This window comes from Etheostoma spectabile, chromosome 17 (assembly GCF_008692095.1).
Source record: "Etheostoma spectabile isolate EspeVRDwgs_2016 chromosome 17, UIUC_Espe_1.0, whole genome shotgun sequence".
NCBI lineage: Eukaryota > Metazoa > Chordata > Actinopteri > Perciformes > Percidae > Etheostoma > Etheostoma spectabile.
This window is the reverse complement of record NC_045749.1, coordinates 14,264,587-14,286,311: the sequence shown is the minus strand read 5'-3', so window position 1 is coordinate 14,286,311 and position 21,725 is coordinate 14,264,587. Positions and strand designations below refer to the sequence as shown.

Sequence of the window (21,725 nt, the reverse complement as noted above, 5' to 3'; positions counted from 1 at the left end):
GTGGTTGGTACGTGTCTCTTTAAATTACATTTGGCCAGTGAAGGCCATGGGGGGCCCATGTCATTTTATATATGAATTTCTCAGTTGCCGCTAATGGGCTAGTGTTTCAGCATGATGTCATTTAATCAAGGTGTGCTGGGAAGGGTGTTTAAAAGTCCATATGCTGGTCTTTTTTTAGAGCATGGGCATTAGCATTTGGACACACTATTTTTCACAGTGGGGGTTTGATTTTGACTTGCATGGAAATGAGGAATCTATTTCCTCTCCACTGATCTCTAAACACTTGGCTAAAGCTGATACAAAGGAAGGATTTTCATAAGTTAACCAACTCAGTGTTGCTTGCCTGACTCATATTAAACCTACTCTTGGTACCTTTGCACTTACAGTATACAGATATATAAATTTACAATGTATATAAAGCTGAATTTGGCTGTCGCCTGTGCCAAACTTAAAACATTTAAAGCTGTATTTATAAATACACTGATACTGAGTCTCGCTAGCAGCTCAGTGAAACTGTTCTTTGAGCTAAGTGCTAACATCAACAAGCTAACATAGTCACAGTGACAATGTTAACATGCTGATTCAGCCAGCATAATGTTTACCATGTTCACCATTATAGTTTAGCACACATGCATGCTAACATTTGGTAAGTAGCATTGACCACAAAGTACAAATGAGCCTAATGGTGGTGATGTTATGTTAATGTAATGTTATCATTTTGGCAGGTTTGGTCATAAACCAAAGTAGCCTGGAAAACTTTAAAAAAGGGACCTGATGATGGTGAAATGTGAAAAGTCAGGATATCACCAAGTTATTGCAATGTGTGCACTAAACTTTGTATCAATCCATCCAGTAGATTTTGAAATATTTGGATAAGGGAAAACTTTTACCTGTTGGCAGGGCTACATAAAAAGTCAAGGGATCACCAAAGTCATTAGAATACATCTTCTTGGAACCATACCACATTTCAATCCGTTTAGTAGCTGTTGAGATATGTCAGTTTGGACAGTTTACAGGACCGACTGAATGTCACAGCCATCCACAGAGACACTCTGCATTCCGTTGTTTGAAAATGGTGAAAGAATTCCCTAACTCTCCATGTATTGTTTTAACCAACACTTGGTTAAAACAAGTTAGGTTGGGACAAGCAATATTTCTGCCTTCCAGCCAAAAGCCCAAGATATAAAGGTGGACACACTAGGTGCCAGCAGCAGCAGTCATTATACAACTCCAAGTGATGCAGGATCATGGGGAGAGTGCAGGCCACACCCACAAGCTTGCAGGCACTTGCAAAAGTTTTTGCCGGTTAAAGCTGCAAACATCAGCCAACCTCAGAACATTATGCTGTAAAAAAGAAAATGTAAGAAAAAGCAGCAAAGGTCTCAGCACCTTCAAAACCCTCCCAGCAAACTCTTATGTAAGTGGAAACACAAAGCACTGAGTGACTTTAAGAACGACAGGAATTCCTGAGAGAAGAGCAGGACCCGAGGTAAACCTGAAGAGAGATGGTGAAAAAGATTCTTCATTGGTGACCAGGATACCAACAAACCTTCAATAAGGTTTTTTGGAACACAGCAATTACTCTCACAAAACAAGGAGGGTTTGATGGAGAACAGATGAATAAGATGGAAAAAAAACTAGAAGAAGGCAAATAGCTACCCAGCCCCCTTCACGTCAATCTAACATGTCCTTTCCTATATTTACATCCACGTCTTCATGGTAGACTTCAGCACTGCGGTTTTACTGCAGGAATGTTCTGGTTTCAAACCAGAGGGGGTCTTTCTGTGTTGAGCAGCATGTGTTTGCATGTGGTTGTGTTTTCTTACAGTACAGTCACGGTCTCTCCCATGTCTGTGTGGGTTTACTTCCTTCCTCCCACAGTCCAGACATGTTGAACAGGTGAAACATTGAATCCAAACGGTCTGTAGCTGTGAAGCCTGTCCAGCTTCACTTCTCTTCTCCTAAATAGTGTTATAGCTCATTTAGAAGTCAAAACATTATCACAACATAATTGTATTATGCTGTTTATTACTGTTATTTTACCAGTGCCTCCCTCTGATTCGGTCATTTCCCTTCATTTACTTATTATCCTAGTTGTGCAAAACATATTATCTTGTGCAAACAAGAATAGGCAGTACTGGTACAGATTTACCATATGTACTTTTGGGGCCTAATAATTACAGTAAACTAACCAATTATTATCATCTCCAGGATCCTGGTTGGCTGAAACGTTTTTACAGCAGAATGTGAATAAACCTGAAGTTAAATTATTTAGTCCAAAGCATAAAACCTATCTGCTTTATTTTGTCTTGTCCAGTAGTTTAATCAGGCCGTCCTGCATTATTTCCTTACTCTTAAAAATTGTCTGTGTTTGAAAGTTAACAGGCTCTGTTTATTGACTCTCTATTGATTCATATTCTTTCTCTTACTTGTTGGCTTTTAACTGTGCCAAACATGTTCTTCTTAAGCCTCACTGTAAGTAGTCTGCTGTGTGTGACATACATACTTTATGTTTTGATTTAGTTTTTTGAATTTTAGTTTTTTTATTTATAGTATCAAATCACAATAAGAGACACTTTACAGATAGAGTAGGTTCCATACCACACTCTTTAATTTACAAAGACCCAACAATTCTAATTCCCCCAAGAACAAGCATTTAATGAGACAGTGGAGAGGAAAAACTCCCTTTTAGTGGAGAAACGTCAGACAGACCCAGGCTCTTGGTAGGCTGTGTCTGATGGTGCCAGTTGAGGGTGTGATGAACAGTGGCAATAATAGTTTTAATAAAGAAAATGGAACTGTCACTAGAAATAGTAGTTGTAGTCCATAGCTGGGCACTGCAGGGCGTTACAGGGTGTAGCATGGCATAGCAGGACATAGCAAGGCACTGTAGGGCACTGCAGGATGTAGCAGGGTGAAGCAGGATGTAGCAGGGCACTGCAGAGCGTAGCAGGATGAAGCAGGGTGAAGCAGGATGTAGCAGGGCACTGCAGAGCGTAGCAGGATGAAGCAGGGTGAAGCAGGATGTAGCAGGGCACTGCAGAGCGTAGCAGGGTGTAGCAGGGCATAGCAGGGCACAGAGCAGAACCACGATGACATCTGCAACCAAGGAAAACTGCTGGGCTCCCCAGAGCTACGTTAGTAACAAGCAGTTCTGGGACATAGATGCGAATGTAACCGGTTGGTTAAATTTAGTCACATGAGAGGTCACGTGACCTACACGGAAATAAAGGCTCGGCCGGTAAGCGCTGACGGTCCCTCTCCTTCTGTTGCTGCCTGGTGTGCTGGTGTCGGGACAAACGTTCGGTGTTGTGTTCGGGTCGCTGGATGGTACAGCCCAGGTACGTTGTTTGACATGTGCTGCACAGTTCGCCAGACAGTGATTAAATACACTAACTGTCGTTCGTTTTGTCCATACAGCCGAGTCATAGTGCCGCTGCTGTTTTGCCTGTATCAGATTGTTTTGCCTACACAAGAGTGTTTATTCACTTACTCACGTGTTCCACCTGGTAGATCGCTTGTGCTGCAATTGGTTTTATTTGTTACACATTGTATTTTATTTGTATAGAGGAAAGTTTGTCCTGGCCTTGGCTGTCTTCGTTTTACTGGCTTTTAATCCAGTGTTTTTTAGAAACAGTGGTTGCTTAATTTGGTGGTTAATAGGTGGTGACATAACTATCAGATTTTATTAATATATTGCATGATTTTAGTGTGTTGAACATTACATGTGGTGTTATTTGTTTCAATCTGGTTATACAATCCACCTGTGAAAACTATGGCAACCAGTAGTTTTTAATAGTTTCTTCAACTTTCCTGAACACTTAACTAAACGGAGGTCACTCTTCCCGGGCCTTAAATATTTGTTTGTTTTGTTTTCATTATTACATTAGTTGTGTTGTTAATTAATTGTTCTTTTATAGTTATGTTTAAGTAAATGCTGTTTTTTTTTGCAGTTTGTAATAAATCATTTTCCATAGCTTTACATAACCACGTCTCTGATCTCTTATATGGCCTTGCCTGTGTAGTGGGAGGCCCTGGGATTGGAAACAATTGTATTCATATTTTAAACTCTTTGGGTGAAAGTCCCGAGGTGGCGTTGTCGAGTGTTAAATTGCTAAATTTGGCTAAGCCCTCCATTGGGCTTGGTTACACATGCAGATGGAAAGAAGGAGAAGAGGAGCTCAGTGTGTCGAAGGAACTCCCCTGGCAGTCTAAAACTATAACAGCATCATTAAGAGCTGGTGCAAGGCAAACATGTGATAGTTCTACAAGGGTTGGGAGATGAATCTGACGACTATGAAGAGAAGCAGAGAAGAGAAGGGGTGCTGTTTCTGTAGCTATACACACTTCCCCGCAGGTCTAGGCAAACGCTGCAACTCCTCACTCCCTAACTATAAGTTTCATCAAAGAGGATAGTTTTAAGTTTACTCTTATGGCCGTAACACACACAACCGGCGGCTGACCGTTGGCAGAAAAGGCAGTTGGACTTACTGCCTCCCCAAATTGGCCAATTAGCACTCCACCAGTCAGATTGGTCATTTGACTCAGACTGCCGGCAGTGCCCGCTTTCCAACAGAGCATGTCAGGTCAGCCAGTTTTTGAACCCAAATGATGCCTAGACTAGAGCATTGCTAGGGGACTCTACTTTGGCATTGCAGGTGCATTACTCAGGAAACACAGTGTCGAGTGTAAATCTATGGATGAGCGGTTCTCCAGAAAGCTGTAAGCAGCTATACCGAAGTCTAAGCAATCAGCCTGTTCCAATATCAATTATATAGGCATATTATATAGGCAATCAGCCTATATATAACAGACACATTTTAATTGGGGATTGCACTAGTTCCTTTAAAAGCTGCTTTTTTAAGGATGATTGGATCAAAACAAGGTATGTCACCTCAAAAATGATACAGCATTTTAAACACACTGAGACTTCAAGGTGTTCAGGGTGAAGTTTATTATCAGATACGGTTGATGCCCGGAGCACTAAAAGAACTCACAAAAAGACAAGTGATGACATAAAGCAATCTGTCAGACGTGGGGATTCTTACAATGATTGACACACGAGTCAGTGTAAAACGGATGAAAATGTGAGGATTGATAATTTACTGCAGAGAGAAATGTTTCTGTTGTGATTCAAGAAAAAAATTACGTGCTCTCACACGTGATCATCTGTCTCCGACATACATCATAGCTTGTCACAACAGTATTTTGCTCGTGCAACATTTATAACTGTAAAGGATATAGGTTCTTGTCACTTGAAATTAGGGCTGGGATATTCCTCATTGTTGATAGTTTGACGGTATTGTAGGGTTAGCAAATGGTGCCTTTACAATAAGATTTTGGATAAATAATCATCAGTAATGTCGACACACAATGGTGTCCTAGTGGTTAAAGGCAAATAATAAAACAGCTAGAACAGCTTGGTAAGTTCAGAAAATTGCATTTGCATTTACAATTACCAAATCTAAGACAATATCTACTCTCCCATCACAATATATATTGCCCAGCCCTACTTCAAATTCACTGTCTTTAATAAAGCACTGCAATTCAGATTGATTAGTCTAATAACAGCATTGTTACCAAGACCAGTGTCTGAAATATATCATTACTTTATCAATGTTGCCATAATGAAGTATATGTGTACTTATCAACATTGTGGGAAAAAATACATTTATGCAACATCTACAATCTTTTTGAGATAATAATAAACAACATTGGGCATTTAAAAAATTAGGATTTTCAAGACAAACATTTAAAAGATGAATAAACATCAGGGAATAACACAATTGCTCTTCTGCGGATGGTGAAATTTAGTTTTGTGTCTTCTCCACATCCTACAAGACAAAAGAAATTGGACATGGTGTATTATTAGAAATCAGAATCACTTGAAATATTATGATGTCAATGTACTTACCATATTTTACTGACAACAGCCAGAAGCATTAATATAACAACTCCAACAAGTAGCACAGTTGCAAAAGCATACAGTAGATAATCTGAGAAGACAAAATATTCAACATTCAATTTATTAAGAACAGACAGGAGGAAGAGTCATGACCAAAAAAGTTGTTTTTTTGTTGGTTGCAAAAAAGTAAAGGCCTATAATTTATTTGGCAAGGCATTTACAAGTACACCAAAGGGTGTCAGGTTGAGCCTCAGTGTAATTATTGAAGACTGTATTAATATCCATCCATCCATTAAATCTATCTGCTTCTCCTTGGAAATCACCAATTAACCTGCATGTCTTTGGACTGAGAAGGAAAACTGAACCTTGTTGTTGTAAAGCAACAATGCAAACCAATAGATTTAATGAATTTTATTTTACCAGTATCACAATCAGATTAAAATACTGAATTTCAAATGTGCATTTACCAAGTGACCATGTGTGACCTTGCTCAGATTCATCGATTTCAGGAGGTTTAGTAGGACCACTGCTGCTTTTCCAAGATTTAACTGAAATACACAGGAAAATGCATTAAAACATTTCCAATAAACATATGTAACTATAAATTGCCTGTTTTGTAAATCAAAATCCTACTCACTGAAGTGTGATCTATTATGAAACACATCATGAATCCTGTTGCATGTCAGTAGATCATTATTGCGCATTCCCTCGCATGCACAAGGATAGTGAAGTGCTGTGCCCAAAGTGGCCAAGAAGGCAAATATACAATCAGGATCCGCACCAAGGATGAGAGCTGAATCCATCTGTGTGATACATTCATCATTTTCGAGGTCACTGGAGCTGCATTGTGCTTCTTCAGGGCTCCAGCATTTGGCTCGGAAGGTTTTTAACAGGTCTCTAGTAAATGTAAAGAAAAAATGTTTTGGTTGCAGTCTCCGGGTGCTTTGCTTTAGTGTTCAAGGAAAATGCAAGACAAAGAGTTCAAGTTCATATAATTCCTGTACCACTTTAATACAGACACACAAAATGTGTGAATGCAACAAGATTTAAACAGATATAAGTTTAAACACAAATAAATTAAATCTTGGGGCAGAACCTCTCCAGCTGCACCGGTGATGTAAAGATTGTGATGTAACAATTGCCTCTACATTTCAGCTTAATTAGATTCATATTGGAGATGTGCTTGAAAACACGTCGACTGTGACAACACTGAGCCACTAACAGGATGGATTTACATGAAATATAGTACAGATGTGTGTTTGATGAATCCTAATGACCCTGACCTTTCCTCTATCACCACCACGAGTTTGACATTTGTTTAGAAATTCAGTACAGACATTCATGTCTCAAAACTGTGGTCAACCCTAGAATTTGAATCTAGCGCCACCATCAGGTCAACATTTTAATCTGTCCAATACTTTGGTTTATTCCCATTAGACTCAGCTGTACCATGTGTTTATTGCTAATCGCAACTATTAAGATTGTGTAGAGCATATTTGTTAAACGCCATCATGTTAATATGGTCATTGGGACCATGTTAGCATGCTGATGAGCATTTAGCTCAAAGTACAGCCTCATTTATTTAATAACATACTAAATATTATGACTTTATGATCATCCTTGGGTGAAGAATACTCCCATAGCATCAAGTCAATTCTTTTTCAGAATTTTTGCAGTGCCAGACATGGTCTGACAGAATAACAACATACCTGCAGTGACTGTCCTCAACACACTGGTTAACTGTATCCTGGCAGATTCTGGTCTGCGGTCCACATGTGCCTCTATGCAGAGCAGTGTTCATTTCCAGACAGCTCAGATCTGAAGCCTCACACTCACACATGACCAGCATCTCTGCAACATTGCGTGGCATGCTGCTGTAGAACTGTTGAGTCACTTGCTGACAGCGGTCTCGGTCGCACAGTTGGTCCGTGCATGTCTTAAGGACAGGTGCTAGGTACCTGTTACAAACTGGATCACTGACACAAACTGTCATTTGGTCCAAGCATGATGCAGAACCATTGTGTACTGGAAAAAAAAAGACATGTAGTGGTTGTGTTTTACAGAAACATCTCTTTTATCTTGATTGAATTCAGTAAGCCTACATCATTTTATCTTTTAATTGAGGTAAAACATAATTCAATATTTACCATAGCCTATTAAACTGCTTGACTGCCAGTCCATCACTGTGCTCCTCCTCCTCTGAGCTGCTGTAACAAGAATTGGAAACATGATGCGCTGTTTTCCAACAAATGCCTTCTGTCTTTTTTTCATTCAGTAGCACAATAGTGTTTGGTCACGCAGTACATCAGATTGCCTTTGGTAAATAAAAATGCAATTTCACCTATAAATGCTTATCTCTGAGACTACTGAGAATACTGCACCTGGTTTTTGGTGGCATTGTATGGCCAGCGCTTGTATAGAGTCACAAAGCTCCTCCTCCCAGGCACACACACACCCGTGCAGAGAGGGAAATTGGTCCAGTATAGTCTGGATGGTCAAGTTACAGACCTCTGAGCCTTTTATTTGGCACCCTTCATCTTGAATAACACAAACACAGGAGGGAAGCAGAAAAACAGGATTTTTGCATGAGCGGGTCTTGTTTGTACAACAGGTGTTTCCTATGTGCCTGCTGCTCTGATTGGCTCTCTCGTGATGGTGATGGATATGCAGACAACATGCAGTTCACTATCATATTACAGGATTCTAATGTCAAAACAGATAAATTTGAAAGGCATGTGATGGCCTATTCATTAAAGTTTATTTATTTAGTATTACAAACTTTGCTCTAGGGTATTGCCTCAGTTAATACATTTAAGCCATCCTTCAAGAAGTGCAATTCAATTAAGTAGCCTCATGCCCTGAGCCTTCTGAAGAAATCAAATCATTACTTTTATAATGCCACTAAAAAACATATTGATAACACCATGTTCCAATACGTCCTGTTGCAGAAATGGAAAATTTGTGTTGTCATTTTTACCCTCACAGATGCTGCCGTAAAATGCCTCTTCACTCCACTTGCACAGATTTGACATGCAGGTGTCCACGGCAACCAGACAGTCAGAAGGTGGAAATGAAATGCTGAATATCTGAGGTATCACAACCCCTAAAATACAAGCACATTACAATCATTTATTTATGTATGTGAATTCATTGCATTATGTTCTATCAACACAAATATATAATATCTACACACAATATAAATATATTTAGTATTTGTCTTAGCTGATATAGAGTTGATATAGAGAAGGTATGCTTAATACAAATACATAGGCAAGTTTAACATTGCTGATTGATAACACACTTTGGTTGCTTGTACATGCATAACATGCTGCTCTGCTTGAAAGCCTTGGTTTTGGTTAGAATCCCTCTCAACACACAGGAATGTTAAAATGAATTCAATAACAAGTTATTTTATAGTGATGGTTGACTCACCAAGTATGACTGCAGCTGGCAGATGTATCAGTTGCATGATAGCTGTTGGAAAGCGGTCAGTGGACAACTGAAGCCCTCCTGCATCTGATCTGTGCCTCTTGTTGGTACTTTAGCTGGGAAACACCACCCACAGTCAACAGGATGTAACACATTTAAAAGAAGCTGCACCTTGCACAATGTAACGAAATGACACACGCAATTCAAGAACAAAACAAACTGAAAATAACATCAGAAAACAAATCTTTCATTTTGATAAAGTCATAGTGTGTGCTTGACTTTCTGAATTTATCTAATGGTCTTTTTTTTTTTTTAATCTCCGGGTATCCCTGTATTTTTTTAGGAAATAACTGCCAGATTGGTTTTTTCATGAATTTGGGATCAATGTGTTTTTGCACCTTACATAATTAAGGGGTGATGTGGAAATAGTGCACAAAAGCAAGTCTAGTGCTAATTTATAAGTTCCAGAATAAAATGTGTGTCAGTTTCAGTTTCATCAACACTTTTCTAATGTTAAGGGCATGTAATCACATTTTTATACGAACAATGGATCATATTATAACATCTATGTGAAAGTAGTTGCTCATAGTGATGAACACATCTTCTCTAGAATCTGCCCCCCCGCCCTCCCCCGCCATGAACTAAGATTTTACTTGTGTATAGTGTCTATTTGATGTTATGAGTGTTTTGTGAGAGATTATACTAAAGGATAAGAGACAGCAGAAGCTAAACAATTTAGTTCAATGTATACTTTATTGTTAAAAGATGTGCAGGAATACAGATACTGTGAGGAATAAGCAACTAATAAATACACATTAAAGCTCATTAAAAACATCAAGTCAGGGAACTAAAAAACCAAAAACAAGCTCAGGCAAGGTATTGACAAGAACTATACAATTTTACATAACACCAGTACCAGTCACTTTAGAGGTATAACCACCAAGTCAGAAAAGAAACTCATTAAATGTGTTTGCACACCCTTCTGTTAGGGATTTGGAATTACTTATTCAATTACACTTAACTGAAAAAAACAAAATCCATGTCATCATGCCACAAGTACACTGAATTAATTTAGCTTTTATCAACAAATATAACCACATTCACAGATCTAATCATTTCAAAAGATAAAAAACAGCAAACTACTGCATATAGTAACTTTTAGAAAGAAAAAAAGACACAAGGAGGTTCCACTTCCAGAAATGCAAAATCATCACAAAGCATTGACATACAGTAGGGGTAACATTTTACTGAAATCCACTACAAAAATGTACATTTCAATTACAATACACATGCCAAACATTTCCAAAATGTGGACATTTGGACAGGAGACAGGACTGATGTGGACATTTGGACAGGAGAGGAGGATTTTGTAAACTGTTCCAGTCTGGACCAGGGTGGACTGAGGAAGAGGAGTAAATGTGAGTGCATTGTTGTGCTTTTTGCCATAGTAACATCTTTGATGTGCAAAGATCTCACATTCAAGCCAAGAATCAAAACAATCAACAAACAATATGGAATCAGTAATAGTCATCATTTAAAGTTTATAAAATATCAACTGCCATGAATCTTATAACTACCAACAGTTACTACCATCTGCTGTCTTCAGCATATGCCCCAAATAAAGCATTTGTAGCAGAGCTTAAAAAGCTGACTTTTTACCAGTCTCACTTAAGAACGTGGTTGGCTGCATAGAGAGGTGGTTGGGGTGATGGGTGGGCGTTAACACACAAGACTTTCAACCGGGGATTGGACTTTACTTCCCAGGAAAACAAAAGCGTTTCATTCAGTAAACTAAAAAATCAGTTCCTTGGGAGTGTTTAATACAAAACAAGTTTTTTTCCCTAATCTTAACTAGTTGTTTTGGTGCCTAATCTTATCTTTTGTAGCAGCAAAATCACATTTTATGGACTAAATTTAATTGTAATCATTGGCAAAACGAGTGCCAGCTCGCAGTGCTGTACACCCAGCACAAAGTCACCCATTTTGCAATTATGTTGAACAACATTTCCCATGTGAACAGGTGCATTAGAAATCCATTTATTGACCTAGTGTCTCAGGGATTTGTCATGTTGAAACATTCTCCTGGCAGAAAGCTTGTTTTTTCTTGTTAAATTTGCATGAAACAGTGTGTAAAAGCTGCTTTCATAATCTTTCTCTTGTTGTGGGGTTTTATTTCCGCCACCATAAACACTACACCACACACCCCCAATTACTAGTTTTGAAAAAACAAACTCAAAGTCCAGTTTTTAACAGATGTTTAAAACTGGACATTGAGTTTGCTTTTCAAAATTGCAGCCATATGCAGGCATACAACATTTTCCAATGATGGGCTGGTAGTAAATATTCATGAGAATAATATATGCTCAGTATCTCCCTGCACAGGAATGCTGGGCTTTTATCCTCTCACAGGAAACTTTTCAGTATGCCTCAAACAGCTGAGAATAGGTGAAACTGTGGTGGAGTTCTTTCTAAAGTATAATTTATTATGGAAAAGAAACATTCTTGGAAGGTTGCCCATTCAGTCCTTGGGCCAACAGGATTCATTTAGGTGAAGACAGTGAAAGAACATTGCTTTTGACTGTCCCATTACCACCAGTGAGATGCCCTTAAGGGCCCTTTACCACCAACTGCTCTAGTGGCAGATAAGACTAAGATTTTTTTCCCTGTAAACAGCAAGATATACTGTAGTATTTGAGAAACTTTGAAAGTTAATAGTTTATGCACATTTATATGTTGCCATATTTAGCTATTTTTTATTATTCTGATCTAATCAGTCCAATTTCTCATTAAATAAAAACAAATTTAGTTATTCAGGCTAAGTGATGCGTAAGCCTCAGCCAAGCTGCAATGCAGGGTTTTACTGTTAATTAGAAACAGTTTGTGTTTTGTTTTTCTATCACTAAACATATTTCACATCTCACATACTACATACAGTATATCCTAAAATGTTGCACGTTCCCTGAACATTTTTGCACATCCTCCACTAAACCATACAGCCTTTTTCATATTGTTAAACAGTTATATTGTACAGTTTTGTTTAGGTTATCGTTTACATCTATTGTTTATTTTCTCTTAATATGTCTGTTTATGTATGCACCAACCACCAATGCAAATACCTTGTAAGTTATACTTACTTGGCAATAAATCCTATTCTGATTTTGAAGTACATTTCAGGATGTTTCTTGATTGCGCTTTTTAAAGTGTAGTTTGATATTAGTATAAAAATACTTTGTGACATCCACTGTTTTTCCAACAGTGTCTCCTGGGCTCCAAAGCTGTCAGTAAAAGTAACTGACAGAAGTATTTCAATGCATTTCAAAAGGGACCTTTGAATGGACCATTTTGTTTTGGTCTACCATAACACATTCCAAGTTATTCAATATTCAGAAGTCAGATAGATTGATGATAACTATAATGTGTGACCTGACATCATTTCCATACTGCACAGTATCATACATTCAAGCCCATGCACACAGAAGACTCACTGACTGAAGATGGACATCTCATGAGGGAGACTGACTAAACATCCGATAAATTGCAAGACTTAATTTGTGTAGCCCCTACTCTTCTGTTGTTGTGTAAACAGTAAACCAATGAGTACATATAAATAAATACTAATACATCTTCTGGCTTCTGAACATCATACAGTCAAATTATTACATTCGCAATACAATAAAAATATCCATGTGCAATTAAATCAATGTAACTTAGCCCATATACACAAAATACATAAGGTATGAGGTATTAAATACTAAACATTTGAAAAGTTTCCTTTGAAAGTTTCTGTGAATTACAAGTGATTGCCATGTCCCACTGGGTTCAGGAAGTGAGAAGGTCTTCAGAAATCAGTGGTCAGTTTTCTGACAGTTACGGTCAGTTCTCTGATTTGTGTCATTGTAAAACCAAACATGAAACAATAATTTTGAGACATTTTCTCATTCAAATATCTGTTTTTATAACCAGGTTTAAACATTTGAATGCCTACCTTAATGATGAGTGTGTCAGATGTACTACCAATCTGGATTATAAGACTACACGTTCTGATCTGATATGCGTGACACATTGTCCATGTTGTTGACTTGAGTTGACAGGGACTTCCGGCTGTCTGTGCTCGCTCTGGGCCTCGTTCTCTGTGCTTGATTCTGACCTTTGCAAGAAAAGGCTGCTTTGAACTCCCCACGAAACTTCCCTGGTGAAAAACAAAAAACAGAAAATCCACCCAGAAACCATTCAGTTTTAACCTTTTATACGCCAAAAACAGCATTGTTTAGTTTCATGGGAGTGATGATGAACTAACAGCTGAGATGCATTTACAACCTCAGTCCTTATCAGGCCAATATTATACCAAAAACAGTTGATTAATGTAAGATTGTTTTTGGGATGAATACAACTTTATCCTAGATTACTATTTGTAAATGCACAACATATCAGATAAGGAATTTAAAACACTTGAGCCAGTGAGTTGTATTGTTGTGGCCAAACTGTCCACTGGATGGCAGTCATGAACCCACACAACTGGTGTAAGTGATGAAGCAGGTTACAGACTTACCGCTGAGAAAATTGTAGATGATGGGATTTGCTGCACTGTTAGCATATATGAGCCAATGTGAGAAAGTGAACCATGCATACACTGTCTCTCTGTCATCTGTTTTCTTGAACGTCCCAAAGACTCTGCAGGTAAAATATGACATCTATCAGTTAAAGATTCATTTTGGGTGATTTTAATGCTATACTATGACATTATTTTAAAGGAAGATAACAAGCAACAATTCAGTACTCATACTCTATCAGTCATTATTAGACATAAAACTACTATGGTGAGCTTCAAATGTAAAACAAGAAATGCAAACTGTGAGCCCTAGTTTATCACAGCATCTGTACTTGAATGGCTTTTGATCCTTGAAGCAGCTGAGCTCAACATATGTTTACCTTTTCATGACATTGAGCACGCTGATTGGCAGGTAGCACAAGGCGAAAACAAAGAGCACCACCATTAGCATGCGAGCCGCCTTGCGTCGGGCTCGCACTTGTTTAATCTCAGCACAGACCGTACTGGTCCTGAGCCTGACAGGCTCTCCTGGCCATGGAGTTGGAGCTGAGCACTGGATGGACCTCCACTTCCTCTGCATTACTGATGTGCTCCCAGGAAGCTGTTAATAAAATATCCGCATACATCAGGCAGCCCTAACTTGGCTTTGTAGGAGCTGATGTAAAAGTTTTTTTTAATATAAATCACTGAAGTGCAAACCTGTTGACACCACAGCTTGTGACATATCTGGATATACGCCAGGACCATGAGACATAAGGGTGCAAAGTATGTGACAATGAAGAAACAGGTGTGGTACACCTTTGGGTAGATCTCAGCTGTTGAAAGAATTAAACAAAAACATCATCATGATTTGACTTAAATCTTTCTGAGTAGTGATTGCTCTAATCGTTCTGTTATCCAGCACAGCACATTTACAAGTGGCAGATTTATCATTTGAAATAAGCAGTCATTTTTCAAACGATGGGTTTGACTTCACATAAAAGTAATCAAGAGCAGGCTTCTCATTTCTAGCCGAAGACTGTCCATTTTGTCTGCAGAAAGACAACATAAAAAACATGATAATTGCCAGGAAAAAAATCATCCTGTAGAGCCTAGATCCTACTTTATGTAAAGTTCCATGAGGCTGTGATTATCCTAGAGGTCACAACAAGTCATTTTATACAGCAGTGGTCAAGTTTCAACAAATGCCTCACTACAATGAAATGGCTACAGTGGCTCAAGAAAGTTTACACACCTAGGCTAAAGTTGATTTAAAAAAAGGAATAAAAAAGCATCTTTTGAAAATTGATCTTAATGCCTTAATTCAAAAAATTTAGGAAAATCCAACCTTTTAAGGACACCAATTTTCTTTATAAATGAATAATGTATTGTAAATAAATAACTGTTCTTCCTTAAAATACAGGGGGCATAAATACACACACCCTTATGTTAAATTCCCCTAGAGACAGGCAGGTTTTTATTTCTAAAGGCCAGTTATTTCATGGATCAGAATACTTTGCATCCTGATACAGTTCCCTTGGGCTCTGGAATTAAAATAGCCCTCACATCATCACACAACCTTCACCATACATAGAGACAGGCATGGCGAACTTTCCATAAGATCATCTCTCAGTGAAAAATCAAACCAGCTATTAACTAACTGAAATAAAACCATGCCAATCTAGGTATGATGAAGGGTATGTGATGATATGGGGTTATTTCAATTCCAAACTTTCTCAAGCCACTGTATATATAGGGAATAACATCAACACACATGCATACAATTGGGCTCATTAAATCCACACGAGTCTCTCCTGTCCAGTCACACAAAACATTTGCATTTCCTTGACTGTTTAGTAACCCCAGTATACAGAGGTAAACTAGTACATCATTTTAGGCAAATATGTAAAAATCCCCCATTAATTCTGCATGGGGAAAACTGAAGGGTTTTTATCCCAAACTCCATGGGATTAACATCAAGTGGGCATGTCTGTAAAGGGGAGAACCGTAGGTACCCATAGAAGCCATTTTTATTCAGATATCTTGAAGTGAGAGGTCAAGGGGCCCCTTTGACAATGGCCATGCATTTCCTAACCTGGCCCAACTTTGGAGAGGACAATTTTTGTGCACATTAATTCCTTAGGTTATTTAGTTTCATTTGATACCAGTATCTTTGCTCTAGCTTTAAAATGGAGCCGCTACAGCCTTTAAAAGATCAGCCTAAAAGGTTTCATGTTTTTTGAGAAAATATTCAAGGCTGGAGCACCAGAAATTGATTATTAGACTCAGTAGAAGTAACATTTCCTTAATATGATTGCTCCGAAATGTCCTTGATTAATATATCAATAGATCTGAAGGCAAGGTCTTTGGGGTTCTTTATAGATGTGTTTTTTAGCATTTTTTCAGACAAGACATGACATGACAGAAAATGAGGCTTTTAAATGCAGAAAAAGAAATTGCCAAAGCCGATCAAATAAAGTAGGCTGTGCTGTTAACACCATTTCCTTCTTATCTTTGATTTTAAGTGTTAACGGTTGAATGCTTTAGGTAATGCATTTCAGATAAGGTCATGGTTAAATGTTTGAAATTCAAACTGTCAAGCCATAATTGCCCAAAAGATGTGCTCATACATTTTTTGGCAGAGGTGTTTTTTTATTACCTTCTGAGAATTGCATCCGGTCCTTTCTCAGACCACTCATGTATGAAATTCCCACTGTGAAGCCAAAGTGGTTTACATCTGCTAATGATAACCTTATGCGAGAATGAGAAACTGAACTGATTGATGCCTTATTCTGCAGGGCTAATTGTGTAGCTGCCAAGAATGCATCCAACCATGTTTAACCATGGTTAAGGTGTCAACAGACAAAAGACACTAAATCTGGGGTTATAATGAAACACCTGAAGACTGTATGCCACATATCCAAGAGGCTTCCTCAATGTTGTGGGTGGTAGTTAATGAATTATATCTCTGTGTTTTACATCATTATGTCATGTGTCTTTTAATTTCAGAAGCAGTATTTGACAGTCTTTAGAAGTGCATGACAGAGCTGAGAAGCTGTGTTTTTAACTAAAAAGGTAAAGCTGTCAAAAACCCAGCAATTCTGACACAGTTTATTTCATCTGAGACGCCACAAACTGTGAGCAGCAAAATTGTCAGTGCTATTATACATAGGGTTGCAAAATTCTGGGAATTTACCAAGTTGGAAACTTTCCATGGGAATTAAAGGGAATATGAGGGAATTAACCGGAATAAATGGGAATTAATGGGAATAAACTGGATTTGTTTTTATTATTGCTTGTTATAATACTGTTAGTCTATAACAGGGAACTCAAATGTAGTTGAAAAAAAAACACATCTTGCAGCATAATCTTGATTAAAACACCCTGATTTAATGCAACTTCAATTGAAAGTCCTCCCTATGTTCTTCAATGACATGCACGCAGTAATCAGCATTGGCTACTACATACTTACCAACATTTAGTTTTAAAAATAAGGGAACTTTTTTCTTTCTTTTTTGGGGGGGAAGGGGAGGGAGTAAAACATAACCCATTGCTATTAACCTTTGTGTGTTAATTGTATAGCTCACTTGTTCTTGATAGGCTGTAAACAATAGACAGCATTGATGGTTAGCTTAGCATGCATATAACCATAACCATAGTAATAGAAGGCATCTATTAAAGTTTTATTGATGAATAACTCAAAATTAGTATTCACTGTACATGAATTGTAGCACACAGAATATATTACTCTCTTGAGAGTTGTATCCCTTTGTAAAAAAATCAAGAAATGTTAACTAAAACTTGTCCTTTAAGTCTTTTATTTAGGTCTTGGTATAAGCTGTGCATCTGGCAGACCTTTGGCACAATGTTTCACGTGTTAAAGAAGGATTTGTAAAAACTAACCTCCCCAATGTTCGTCACACACTGTGAACAGGCTGGTCTTGTTGGTTAGTTCAGGCAGCAGGCTGCTGCACTCCATAACTATAGCCTGAGGGATCATGATGACGCACGACACAACCCAGATGACAACAATACTCTTGCGAGCCCTCTTGGCTGTGCTCTTAAACATCAGCGGGTGGCAGATAGCATACCAACGGTCTTGGGCAATACAACTCAGCGTCAGGACTGATACAGAAACAGAGATGGTCTGGAGAAGAGAAGAAAGACCAGTTAGATGGAAACAAAACGTTGTATCGGTTTTCAGCTGTGACATACAGTAAGAGACATTCACCTGAATTTGATTGCATAGTTTGGGGTGGTTATGGGCAACTAAACATTTTTTCAAAAGTTGTAGGTAATAGGGATTTTTTCTAAATCTTGGTTCTTGTCTATAAAGCAAGAATTTAGCCAACAGCGTTATAATAGAACTGAGTTGTTTTTCTTTTTCCGTGATCCACCGGTTCTGTAAAGCCCCAGAGTGATTCTGCAGGGTTGGGGGGTCACAGACAATGTTCTTTGTCTTTTTCCTGAATCTGAATTACACACCTGCCTTGCTCTTAATGTGACTTTGGGGAAGGCATTGTCATACCAGATGAAGCAAGATTTCAATTATGGATCTGTGGAATTAGACTACGATGCATGAAATACTTCCTATTTTAAAGATGCTGTCATTTCATTCTGGTGTGTTGCAGATGGTTGTCTCCAGTGAGTCTTACTAGTTCACTGCTGCAGCACAGTATTATTGTGGGAGATAAACCTGTGGGTTCTGGTGAACTAAATCATCTTTGCTGACTAATTTCCTTCATTTAAAAAAGTCTAAATACAAGAAAAGAAATCCTTCCTTTGCCATGTAAACAGAAAGAGACAAATCCTCACACAATTGTTCTTCTGCCTGACAGAAAATCATAACAAGATTGACAGGTACAATGCTGAGTGACAGTAAAGGCTGAGTACACTGAACGTGATGTAAACGTAATAACCAGGAAGTGGATGATGTTATTCCTGCATGAACAATAGTTTGGTATTAAGTTACCTATAGAGAGATGTTATGATATAATTCTAGGATCTTTAGAGAAGTAGACAGGGCCAGACGGACACCTGAGGGGGCTTGTTGGTTGGTCTGAACCCTTCTTAGGTAGGAAAGCCTTCACTCATCCAGACCAGTTTAGGACTCACTCTCACGTTAAATAAACAATACCATTAATGTTAGGCGTTGGGTTAGCCTTTAGTAGCTGTGTTTCTTTGTTATACGAGCCCAGGTTGACTTAACATTGTGACAGAGATCAAAGATCATAGCTCATCTGCATAATGCTTTGTATATGGCTTCTGCTGAACTGTGCAGTGAACCCATTCAGTGTATTGCAGGCCTTCAATACAAGCTAAGCCTAAGCAGCTTTGAGCTTTCATTCAGGGCTGCCAATATGTTTTTCTTGTGCTGCAGTGAGACAATCCATTTTGTTTACTACAATATTTGATTAACTGCAAACACAAACCGAAGACTTAAAGTGTATTGCTGCAATTTCAACAAGTCAACATTCATTCATGACACAATTTCCCCAACCATTTTTATAATTTCTTTCAGGAATCAATGATTTCATTGGATGTACAACATTCTGTACTGCAGATGGAGATTGCAGAACAGTTTCAATTATTTGGAAAAACTAGCAAAATGTCAAATGAAACGTAGGGGGAACTGAAGTAATTTCCAATTGGGAATACTGTTGATTTATAAATGCAGCATGAAATGGCCCCATCCAAGTACTGTAGCAGTAGTAGCAAAGCACACAGCAGCAGACACAGTATATATGACCACAAAGGGCTTTAGATTGGCCACTAATTCAGTGCCATGAGGTGTGAGGTGTGAGGTGTGAGGTGGTAAACCATCAACCAGCCCAGCAGACCAATTTGTCTGGGACAAATTCAGTGTCTGTAATCCCTGTGGTGTACAGATGCATCCATCCAGCATATGATGTGCATCACACCATACTTGTGGCCTGCGGTATATTATTAAATGGATGGTTGTTTTTGGCAGATGTGTTGACACAGTTGAGGCTGATGTTGCAATGGAATTTGAAAAGCAAAAGACTTGCCCAAGGTATTGAATCACCATGGAATAACATCAAAGACCTCATGAGGTGTGAAAAAGATATCCTCATAAATACAGACACAGAAAATTCTACAAATAATAGAAACAGGTCTTTTCTCCTCACCTTTCATAAAGAAGCTAAGCAGAGCATTCAAAGATGCAACTCTCTCTCTCTCTCTCTCTCTCTCCTGATATCCAGTGCTTTATATAGGATTTATATTATGTTATTAATGTTATTTTAATACATTATATTCAGTTTTGTTCAGACTAGTGATGGCCTAATGAAGCTTTGTGAAGCAGGGTCTTTATTTTCTGAGCCCACTAGATGGCGCTCTGGTTTTAAGAGAAAGGCCAATTCAGTATATTCACAACCAATTGTTGGACAGAGAACGCCATCAAGTGGGCTCAGAAAATGAAGACACTGGTTCACGAAGCTTCATTCGGCCATCACTAGTTCAGACCACATGTGTGTTCTTCATCCCTCTTTGTCTGAACCACGAGCCACTTCATGACACTAATATTCATGAATATTCTTTATGGTTCAGATCAGGTCAAGATTTCAAATATTTAAAAAAAATAGAGTAAATGTCAAAGTTGATCTCTTACCTGCAAATAAGGCACAATTTTGCAAAGAGTCTTTCCAAAGAACCATGTCTCTGTGATGTCTACCACGAGACTCGCAGGCAGGCAGATGATGGTAACCAAGACATCGGCAAAGGAGAGATTTACTATGAAGTAGTTGGTCACGGTGCGCATGTGATGGTTTTTCAACACTGCAAAGCAAACTGAAAATGATGCACAATCAAAGACCGCCCAAGGACTCAATAAAAGGCTCATATTTATTCATTTATTTAGAGTGCAGGGTATTTAATGTTAATCTCCAACTGTCTTGAAGGCCTGCTGTCAATCACAAAATTTAAATTAAAAATCAATGTTCTTCCTGTTTACATCAAAATATGAATCAATCAGAAACTTGCATAAGGACATTTAAATCTGAATGTGTTAGTATGACATTGCATGCTGAGACTGTCATAGTACAGTGTTCTTTCATTTGGCAAGATGAATTATCAAAATTTTTCAGCTGCTTTACATACAGTTGTGTTCAAAATAATAGCAGTCCAACATCATTAACCTCATAACTCATTTTTTTGTTAGAAGTGAAATTGCTACATGGCAAATAATACTAGTAAGTGTTGTAGAGTCATAGAAAGCCAACAGACCCAACAGTCATTACATGCATGCTGCTCATTCTGAGTAATTGAATCTGTAATTGAAAGGGGCATGTTCAAAATAATAGCAGTGTTGTGTTTAATTAGTGAAGTGATTGATTTTGTGAAGAAACAGGTGCAAATTATGGCCCATATTTAAGGAAGGAAGGAAGCAAATGTTGTGCACGCTGGTTATAGTGTATTTCACACTGAAATACTCAGCAAAATGGGTTGTTCCAGACAATGCTCTGAGGAACAGCAGACTTTGATTAAAAAGTTGAATGGAGAGAGTAAAACGTATAAAGAAGTGCAGAAAACAATAGGCTGTTCAGCCAAAAGGATTTCAAATGCCTTGAAATGGCATACAAAGCCTGAATGACGTGGGAAAAAACGGTCAACTACCATTTGAATGGATGGAGGGATTGCCAAAATGGCAAAGGCTCAACTAATGATGAGCTCCAGGAAAATCAAAGAAGACTTAAAGTTACCTGTAGTTACTGTTATGATCAGAAGAAGGCTATGTGAAGCAAAGCTATCAGCTAGAAGCCCCAGCAAAGTCCCACTGCTGAAAAAAAGACATGTACTGAATAGGTTGAACTTTGTCAAAGGACACCTTAACTGGCCAAAAGA

General features: G+C 38.3%; 2 protein-coding genes across 2 annotated transcripts in view; both read right to left on the bottom strand.

Moving 5' to 3' along the window:
• Window positions 1-4,936: 4,936 nt before the first annotated feature.
• gfral (GDNF family receptor alpha like) lies at window positions 4,937-9,431 on the bottom strand. Its single transcript, XM_032541869.1, has 9 exons — window positions 9,338-9,431; window positions 8,883-9,008; window positions 8,287-8,442; window positions 8,053-8,112; window positions 7,615-7,930; window positions 6,543-6,802; window positions 6,373-6,453; window positions 5,915-5,996; window positions 4,937-5,834 (listed from the first exon to the last, which is right to left on the bottom strand). The coding sequence occupies exons 1-9, from the start codon at window positions 9,372-9,374 to the stop codon at window positions 5,771-5,773; spliced, it is 1,182 nt and encodes a 393-aa protein (XP_032397760.1). The 5' UTR covers window positions 9,375-9,431; the 3' UTR covers window positions 4,937-5,770.
• A 2,987-nt stretch (window positions 9,432-12,418) lies between these two features.
• Window positions 12,419-21,725, bottom strand: part of hcrtr2 (hypocretin (orexin) receptor 2) — a 42,304-nt gene continuing 32,997 nt past the window's right edge. Inside the window, exons 2-7 of the mRNA XM_032541724.1 lie at window positions 20,494-20,672; window positions 17,766-18,009; window positions 14,583-14,698; window positions 14,264-14,484; window positions 13,884-14,005; window positions 12,419-13,523 (exon numbers count right to left, since the gene is read on the bottom strand). Of these exons, the coding sequence (XP_032397615.1) occupies window positions 13,366-13,523; window positions 13,884-14,005; window positions 14,264-14,484; window positions 14,583-14,698; window positions 17,766-18,009; window positions 20,494-20,672 (1,040 nt within the window). The 3' untranslated portion in view covers window positions 12,419-13,365. The remainder of the gene's footprint in view (window positions 13,524-13,883; window positions 14,006-14,263; window positions 14,485-14,582; window positions 14,699-17,765; window positions 18,010-20,493; window positions 20,673-21,725) is intronic.